The sequence below is a fragment of the Lactuca sativa genome, chromosome 3 (assembly GCF_002870075.4).
Source record: "Lactuca sativa cultivar Salinas chromosome 3, Lsat_Salinas_v11, whole genome shotgun sequence".
NCBI classification, from domain to species: domain Eukaryota; kingdom Viridiplantae; phylum Streptophyta; class Magnoliopsida; order Asterales; family Asteraceae; genus Lactuca; species Lactuca sativa.
Window position 1 is genome coordinate 5584411 of NC_056625.2, and position 10552 is coordinate 5594962.

Consider the following 10552-nt stretch of genomic DNA (forward strand, 5'->3'; position numbering starts at 1 on the left):
GTAGTCTGCCTCCCTGCTAGCTGCCCTCTCAAGATATCACCATGGTATCTGCTCCACAAATAACAAACCTCGATATCTCACTATCCCTTGATCCTTTCGTCGTGGCTGATAAACAAGTCAACGCCCTAACATAGGCTTCTGATCGCTTGACCTAGATATATTACTCAATCCAAATCATACTCCAAAATGAAAGGACCACATTACACTAGGGAGCTATCCACTAAGCTTCAATCAGAACCTATCCGAACAATGAACTCTCGATACCCTGTCCTTAAACACAAGAAAAGATCATGCTTACTCAACAATATCCTATGACTTCTACAATCATGAACCTCCATAGGTTACCCATAACATGTCCCAAAGTGTCTCACTGATTTCCTTCTCGCAACAACTACCTCGGTCTACTGTGACACACGAGTCACGAAGTTCGCTTTTCCCCAAGCTAATACTACAATCCAAACTGAAAACATCTCACCTTCGACCTCTGTCGTACTGATCATTAAATCCAAGCGTCTCGAGGTCCTTCCATACGAACGACCTGACCCACACAGATCTAAGCCATTCGATGACGCATGACACCTCTCTATGAGGAACCTACCTCGGAGCTCTGAATCTCATCTCGCCTTCATAATACACCACTAGCGCCAACTCAACTCGAGAGTCTGGCCTGTCGTGAAATTAAAAACACTCTTCCCAATGAAGCGCCCAACTCATAACCCATGACTCTATGATAATGTTACCCAAACCAAGGAACTCTTCTGCGTCATGCTATGACTGGTGAAAACTACTGCTCCCCGTAATTCCACATCGCTCTCCTTTTGACCAGCGAAAGCTTCAGCTCTTCGCAGTTTCACAATGCTTACTCACTGTTTGGCGAGTACTACGAACTTTCCACAGTATCGCCACACCATCTAGCTGACTGGAGGATACTATGGCTCCCTGCAGTATCACCACACCCTCTTGCTAACGGGTGAATACTACGGCTCCCCGTAGTATCACCACACCCTCTTTCTAACTGGTGAATACTATGGTCCCCCGTAGTATCACCACACCCTCTTACTAACTGGTGAATACTACGGCTCCCCGTAGTATCACCACACCCTCTTGTACTAACTCATGGATGTTGCAGCTCCCTACAACCTTATAACACTTTCTCTTACCATCCACGGTCCCATCCTCAAGTCGACGCCGCACACTACATCTATAACCCATGTTCCATGGCCCAACATAGATGGATGCACACACACCCATCCAAAAATAAGCATCACTACTCCTGACGGCAACTGACATGACCAAACTCCTTTTCTCACTGCAATTCACATTCTTAAATAATATCGTTTGACATCAATTAGCCAAAGGGCTCCCACTGGAACCATAAATACTTGCTACACAACTTGCCATCTCTTAACTCAGAACTCAAAATAATCTGGAAATAAGGACATCATACCCGGATACCTCGGTACACCAACACAAAATCTCACGAAGTTTTGCCCAAACCATTGATCTCATACTCACGGCACCATACTCGGATACCACATTGCTCTTTCAGAATCTCTCAACCGATCTTCCTCTCGCACCACATGTAACCTCAGAGTATTCCATCTCCTAATTTAAAACACAGAGGCATCGTCAATGGCTCAGAACACGTTGACGAAAACTCAAAGCTCCCCCACTACTGGTCACTACCCATACGGAACTACTCATATCGACCCTGAAATTGGTTGACAAATCAACTGCTGCTCTTCCTGGGGTATATATCACAATCTATACCATCACTTGCAAACCTCAGCTATTGCATCCGTAATCCAGTGACCTGATCGCACTCGAACTTGACATATGCTAACTGATGTGTGTAAAACAAACTAGTTTTAATCCTACTTATAAAATTTAAATTAATCACACAAAGGCAGTGGACCTGTCTATTGGTGGTATAGTTCTAGTAAGCAGGGTATCGAACTCAGGGAACGACAATTTAAACTAATTACTAAAATTATCTAATAGCAACTAACAAATAATAAAAGAGAGGGTTTTCTCTAGTTTTACAAGACTAGAGACTTACTAACTAATACTTAAACTAATTAACTGAAAACTAGATAAGCAAAGATTCGACTAAATTAAATAACGAAGGAGACTTCTGTTTAGGTTCAACTCAATTGATCCTATGGTTGATTTTATGGTAATAGTGCAATGGATTAACTCTTCTATTGGCTACCGATTCAGGTGATTAGGTTCACATTCGCTACACTAATCCTTAGAAAACAAACTAACTCAAACAGTGGCCAGTTGTCAAAATTAATTTAATTCCCTAAGTTATTTATTCGGGTTAATTAAGACTTGTAACGGTTAACTAATTTGGCCCTTTAGTTAACCTCTTGTTGATGGTCATCACACAAGCTCATACGTAAATTTACCTATTTTCTTATTAATTCCAGTTTCACATTCGCTAAGCCTAGTCATATAATAAAGTGTTCACATAAATTATATGAGGTAAACAATTAAGAGATGTTCATGCAACTTAATTATCTTCCTATTAATAGAAAATAGTTATCATTCGCACATAAGGTTCCTTAACAAGCTTAAATTAACAAGATCACCAATATTAAACTAATCTTGCCATAAATCAAACCATAGTCTCAATAGTGTCTCCCCTAACAGAAGTTAAAAGGTTTTAGCTCATGATTGAGGCAATTGAAAGCATAAAAACAAAATCTATATGTCTATACATGATGAAAAACAATAAATTGAATGAAGAATAATGAAAATTGCCTCTAATCTCCTTCGGAATCAGATTTAGGGTTGGATCTTCGTTCTCTAGGTCTTCTCTGACTTTAATTTGTAGCTTTTCTCCCCAAGGGTTCTCTAGACTCTTTTGTATCGATCTGAGAAGCCGTATTTATAGATTCGACCCGACTCACCGAGTCCATGACCGACTCGTCGAGTCCATCACTTAATCCCCGTGTACGGCAAGTTAAGGATTCCTCAGCTTCGCGAATCTTCTTAGCGACTCGTCGAGCCGATGCCAGACTCGCCGAGTTCCTTCCATTTTTTGGTCTTTTCTTCTTTTGATCATTCCAAAACTTCCCGATGGTTACTCTTGCTTCTTTTTGCTTCCGAGCATTCCTTTTTTACTGAAAACACAATTTAAACACTTTTAAGTATCTTTTGTCCATAATATGCAAATAAATAGCTAATAAATGATAAAATCAATATTAATGGAAGGGCTAAATATGCACATATCAAAATACCCCACACTTGACTTTTGCTTGCCCCCAAGCAAAACTGAAATTAAGCATACTAATGTTACATAGACAATCCCAATCTAACCCAGCCATTATGTCAAGACCGCAACGCATGCATTTGTGTCTAAATAAATTTCCTAAGGACCCCCTTAACCTAAATACTCACAATCCTCATTAAACTTGCCCACTTTTTCCGAACAATGCTCATTTTATGCATCACTCCGAATCCATCCACAGAAAACCTCCCAATCTCAAGGTGTTTTTGGTTGAGCAACCCAAGCATACATATTCTAAAAATTACAATTCTTCGATACCACTATGGAATTTTTGGAATTCTTCACTTTCTTGATAATTTGAACTTTGATTTCTTTGAATTTTTCATAATTGTGAACTTTTTGATTTTTGGGTATCTTCAACTTTTGAATTCTTGGAATCTTGATCTTTTGATCTTTACTTTCATTGCTCCAAAATTCTCATAACTTTTCTTGTAATTTTCTCTCTCTTTTTTTTACATGTAACTCACTTTTCTTTTCACTCAAAACCCTACATGCTTAAGCAGAGGCGCTCAACTTCAACCTTTATTGAATAAGGATAATAATTTTCCTAGATACATTTCAAGTACACGATGCTAAACTTATTGCATTCCTCAAACTAAGCGAGGTCGTGTTTTTGTCCCATGATTTCACTAGAATAAAGGAGGCCACAAATGCATTATAACGTATATAGGCTCAACTAAACATTTGGGTCTTCATAAAATCATCAAACATAATATTAGCATGATTCCTAATTGCTTTTACCAAAGTTTTCTAATTTAGCCCTAGCAATGTTATGCAAAATTTTCAAAATTTTCAAAATTTAACTAAAATTTTAACTAATGTAACCAACCCCCTACCCCACACTTAATTTATGCAATGCCCCCATTGCATATTATGCATGATAAAGAACAATAAAATAAAGAGGGAATTGGAAAAAACTCCCCTGGGGTAGTAGTGGCGAGGTCGATCTTCTTCATGTTAAAGCTCTATCTTCAATTGACTTTAGACATGGGAACAACTCATCCATGCCTTGGGTGTCATGTCACGTGTGGTTGAAAGCTCCAAAAACGCAGGAAAAACTCTCGGAAATTTCCACAAATGACTCTTTAAAATAAGAACCAAAATCCATGGGATATAAGCATCAAGTCAGCAGCGAAGTGGTGAAAGTCGTATCAACTCGTCGAGTTAGTGGGCAAACTCGGCGAGTTGTAGCGGGAAAGTGCAGAAATCGCGGTTTTACTCATGGACTCGTCTAGTCAGTAGAGAATGGAAAACTACGGCTCCCCGTAATTCCACAGCGCTCTCCCTTTGACCAGCGAAAGCTACGGCTCTCCGCAGTTTCACAATGCTTTCTCACTGTTTGGCGAGTACCACGACTTTCCACAGTATCACCACACCATCTAGCTGATTGGCGGATACTATGGCTCCCTGCAGTATCACCACACCCTCTTGCTAACGGGTGAATACTACGAGCCGATGCCAGACTCGTCGAGTTCCTTCCATTTTTTGGTCTTTTCTTCTTTTGATCATTCCAAAACTTCCCGATGGTTACTCTTGCTTCTTTTTGCTTCCGAGCATTCCTTTTGGATTGAAAACACAATTCAAACACTTTTAAGTATCTTTTGTCCATAATATGCAAATAAATAGCTAATAAATGATAAAAATCAATATTAAAGAAAGGGCTAAATATGCACATATCACTAACCCCGAAAATCACAGGCCACAATGAATTCTCCAATCCACGGCCACCTGCCATGGATCCACTCATCCTTTCTTAAACACAAACTCGTACATTTTCCCGTCTAGCACCTCGCCTCATCCTCGGGCTCATGCGTCCGCACCGCAGATTTCCATAACCATTTCTCTAACCGCACATGAATGGATCACTGATCCCCTAACTGAAAAACCAGTTCTCCCCCACTCAGGGTTTGAACAATCACCAATTGGCACATCCACAATCTACTCAGTAGACTGTCTCACTAGTTATGTCACACTTGACTCTTAAACGTATTACGCAATCATCCCAGGGTCTTCCCAATGGAAACCAGACAATCTTCAAATATCCCGTCCCTAACAAAATCTCGGAATCCTCCCCACATAACTGCCTCTAGTCACCTTGAAGCCTCAGACTGACACACTGCCGAAAACCCCACTGTTCTGAATCCAATTTGTCTCTAATCCAGAAATAGTGCCTTCTTACGCACTTCGACTCTAACTCCTTGAACCGCCTCCCAAATAAGGAATAAGCATAAAAGCACGGATCTCATTCTCATTGTTGATACACAATGTAAACCACGAGGACCACTGCCCCGATATACTCCTTTTTAACCACTGGAAACTACTAATAAAAGTACCTTTTCCCCAACAAGGCACCTCTTTGTTCTCATCCGTCTTAGTCCCACTAATGATTCTTTCCTGGTATAAGAATACCTCACAACCAATATTTTGCCCAAATACTCTGGTGAAATGGTCACCATGCTTGCTACCCTACAGAGTTTACCTTTAACTCAGAACCAGAAACTCTATATCCTTTCTGCTCCTCAAAGAAAATAGCACACTGCAGACACAGGAAGTGACATCTCCGCTATCGATCGACTGCGTAGCTTAAACCGTAGTCCTCCATGAAGCACCACCTCTACTCATCCCTGGGTCTTGCGACTCTAGTTGTCATCTCATTTAAATTTCTCGGAAACCAACTTGATTTCCCCCTCAAGGTGTGTTCCCTTGAAACTTGTTCAAGATGGCCCTCTGGCCCCACACTCTATCACATCTGATCTCAATCTAATCAATCCTAACAGAATAACCGGTAACACCAGAAGCACTAACCGCCACAAATCATGATACTTAAACCACGTGATCACCTCTCATCTGCTACGGATCATGGTACTCGAACCATGTGATCACCTCTTATATGCTATGAATCATGGTACTTGAACCATGCGATCACCTCTCATCTGCTACGGATCATGGTACTCGAACCATGTGATCATCTCTCATCTGCTACGGATCATGGTACTCAAACCATGTGATCACCTCTCATCTGCTATGGATCATGGTACTCGAACCATGTGATCACCTCTCATCTGCTATAGATCATGGTACTCGAACCATGCGATAACCTCTCGACTGCTATTTAGAACCTTTGGAATACTCCTTGCATTGAGTATGGGTCCTCTGCTTTCAATAGTACAGGCCCATACTACCTGCCACATCTACCCATACTTTCTACACGGACCATCCCAGAGTTCCCAAGTAGCTGCTCAACTTTCTCGATCACCAATCCCGTTACACGAGTTCCTCAGTGAAATGATCTACTCTGTCAGCGCACTCATCTAATTAAGGTCACTCCCTAGGCTCTTCCTAGGTCCTCACACTCCTCCGCCATCAGCTGCTGAAAAACTCCATATGATGCCAGCCATCTACCTCTTGAATATTGTCATATTCTCTTGGTAGCTAACTCCCATCATCGAGATCTCCACAAAGCACAAAGCAAGCAGCATTCGGGCATCAAATAATCTCCACTAGCACATAAAAACCACTCTAGGTTACAACTCTAATTGCTTTACTCACACTCAACAGGTGTCACCGAACTCAAGCAACTCTACCTCACGCGGGTATCTAACTACTCTCTCAGTAGGCTCCTCCAATGCTCATATATGTATTTCTCCTAGATTACTCCTCTACTCAGGGTCTCTCTCTAAAAGATTCCTGCCAGATACTCTTACTCAGCACATACTCAAAGCACATCACATATAACAGCAATTCCCAGGCTAAGGCATCACAAATCAGGCCACTCAAGTCCTAAATTATGAAATACCAAACCTACTCTCTAGCATCAATAACATATCTCATAACAACTTATAACACATAAAATAAGATATTTTGGGAAATCACCGTTCGGGCGTTGGCTGATTGTACATACTGCTCGTTTCCTCTTTCTCTTAAAATTCTCTTACTCATTTTTAGAAAAATCGTTCCTTTTGAAAACTTTTCTCAAAACCTTAGTTTGAGTCCAGACATACCCGAAGGTGTATCCGAATCCCTCAAACCAAGGCTCTGATACCAACTTGTAACAACGTGAATTTCAAACCAATTTTTTTTATTTAAACACATAAAACCCAAACATATAGTTTGAAAAATCATAAATATCTCAATGTTAACATCTTTCATAAAAAAAGTCAAATCCTAGAATCCTCAACATAACATGAACATGTGTGTACAATCATGTCGGTGCCTTCCTGCGATCCTCTGAGGTACCTGAAACATATAACACATAACACCGTAAGCACGCATTCTTAGTGAGTTCCCTAAAATACTACGCACATACATTTAGCCACTCAAGGATACAACTCTACGAGACCTTCCGGTCAATGTGTCTCAGTGGGACCTTCCGGTCCCACAACCCTGGGAGACCTTTCAGTCCTACCCTTGATGACCTTCCGGTCCTAACTCTGTACACCTTCCGGTCCTACTCTGTTGACCTTCCGGTCCAAACTCTATTGACCTAACGGTCTAACTCTGCAAGCTCAGGACATAGCATAGACATATCTTATAGATAGAAACATATATCATATAACTCTTATAAACACATAAGACCATCCAGTCACACATAATTACCACTCTAGGTAAGTTATAGTGAGAAGACTGACCTCACAGCTAGTAGGTAATAGACAAGCACTTGGAATCTTGAGATAGCCTCTGCCTAACACATTAGACAAGCATATCAATCATTATTCATCTTGTACTCATTCACACCTAAGTCCTCTTATTCTCTTCCCAACCCTCGGGATGGGTAAAAGACCATTTTACCCCTCCATGGTCCCACATGCTCCTAATTGACCCACTCACGAAGTCAACAGAAGGCAAAATGAGTCAACAACCCAATTCGACCACACTCGCCGAGTCCACTTGTATCTCAGATTTCTTCCTAGGGTTTACTCAGCTCGTCGAGTTGACCCCCAAACTCAACGAGTTACTACTGGGTCAGACCCGATCCGACTCGTCGAGTTATCCCATAGACTCGACGAGTTGTCTCAAACATATCTCCCATTTGATCGACTGAGGTCAGATCTGTAACTCCAACTCATAGATCTAGCCTCCTAGTACCCAAAAGTCATGCAAAGGTCTGATCTTGGTGTCCATGCATGGTATATATTTCTCTATATGCCATCAAAACTCCATTAATGCTTCCTAGCTTCACAACTCCATGGTTTCACAACCATGGCTTCACACTTTCAGACTCTCTGGACCTCACACGGTCCAGATCTATGACACAAGTTCACAGAGGGGGTTTGATGCACCCAAATCCCTATCCAAAGGTGATATAAGCCCTAAGTCTCACCGCCATGGAATCTAATCAATCAACAAAGAAGGTAAGAGCTTTATATTTAGATTTGAAGCTTGAGATGAAAAGGAAACAGATCCACAAGCTCTCCTCCTTGATCCTTGAAGAACCTTGCTCTTCTTCTTAAGGAAATGACTTCAAATGAGCCTCCTTCCCTCTCTTGCTCACAATAAATGCTAGGGTTACTCTCATGGGGTGAATGAACACTGATGGGGTGATATGGAGGCTATAAGTGCCTTTAAATAGGCTCAGGCCCGAGAAAATTAGGTTTTCCATCGGCAACACTGACTCGTCCACTCATTAATCCACATCACCAGTCGCGACCCTACTCGACGAGTTGAGACGCCAACTCATCGAGTCCTTTCAAAAATTCTTAAATTAAATAATTTAAATTATATGCCTTGAAATTCAGATGTTAGACTATTCTACCGACTTGTAATTAGATCACAATTAGGAAACTAGAAACCGACTTAAACATAGTTTCCTTAAAACTAGGTTGCTATTGCTTGGTCTCCAAGTCCTACTCGACTTAGGATTCCAACAATCACCCCCGAATTTCTAAGTCCTTCTAGAGAATTCTTCAACTCCGATCAAGCTCTGCATTTCCTTGAACTTGGTTCGAGCTAGTGTTTCGTAAGAATGCCCGCCCTTTGTTCTTCATCGGGAATGTACTCCACCTCCGTTTGTTCGTTTTCAACACAATAACGAATGAAGTGAAACCTGGTGTGAATGTGTTTACTTCTTCCATGAAAGAAGAGATTCTTCATTAGTTCGATAGCCGACTAGGTATCAACTTTACGAATCAGTTTCTCTTGCGCTTTGTTCGTGATTTCTCCAAGCAAATCTTGAAGCCATATTGCTTAACATGCGGTCGCCATGGTTGCCATGAACTCCGCCTCATAAGATGATAAAGCAATGGTATCTTGCTTTTGCGAACACCACATTATTGGAGATGACCTGTAGTAGAAAATGTGACCGGTTGTGCTTCTTCCATCATCCGGGTCAACATTGTGACTACTATCACTATAACCAATAAGTCGCCTTTGTCCCGTCCTCTCGTACTTGATTCCGCATCCCGTAGTTCCTCGTAAGTACCTTAGAATATGTTTGATTGCACCACCATGTGATTCTCTTGAACTTTGCATGTATCGGCTGACAACTCCGACCGCATATGCCATATCGGGTCTTGTTTGCAAGAAATATCTAAGACATCCTACCACCTTTTGATATTGTGTCGGGTTGATTTTGGGTTCATCTTCGGTCTTTGACAACTTAATTCCTGGTTCCATTGGAATGTGGGTCGGATTGCAATCATGTAAACCTGCTTCTTTTAGAATGCGTTGAGCATATGCTTCTTGGTTTATAGTAATCCCCAATTCTTCTTGCTTAACTTCAATGCCAAGATAATAAGTCAATCTTCCAAGATCCGACATCTCAAAGTTCGTGGACATCTCTAATTTGAACCTCTTGATCATGCTTAAATTTGTACTTGTGACAAATAAATCATCAACATAAATTGCTAACATTATCAAGTTAGATCCTTCACTTTTCCGGTACACCGATGGTTCTTTCATGCATTTTTGAAATTTCATACTCTTCAAATCCTGCAAGCTTCGTGTTCCATGCTCGAGGTGCTAGTCTTAGACCATATAGAGCTTTCGTAAGGCGATATACTTTATGCTCATTTCCTTTCTTTATATAGCCTTCCAGTTGTGATACGCAAACGGTTTCCTTCAATTCTCCATGTAAGAATGTTGTTTTAACATCTAATTGGTGAAGCTCCCATCCATGAGTAGCATCTAAGGAAATAAGAAACCAGATGGTTTCGATTCGAACTACCGAGGTAAATACTTCTTGAAAATCAATACCGGGTTGTTGCACGTAACCTTTAACAACCAACTTTGCCTTGTATTTATTTATGGTGCCATCTACAT

At 41.0% G+C, this 10552-nt stretch overlaps 1 protein-coding gene across 1 annotated transcript; it reads right to left on the bottom strand.

Moving 5' to 3' along the window:
• Nucleotides 1–9478: 9478 nt before the first annotated feature.
• On the bottom strand, nucleotides 9479–10144 carry LOC111877613 (secreted RxLR effector protein 161-like). Its single transcript, XM_023874132.1, has one exon. The coding sequence runs from the start codon at nucleotides 10142–10144 to the stop codon at nucleotides 9479–9481; it is 666 nt and encodes a 221-aa protein (XP_023729900.1).
• Between the last annotated feature and the right edge of the window lie 408 nt (nucleotides 10145–10552).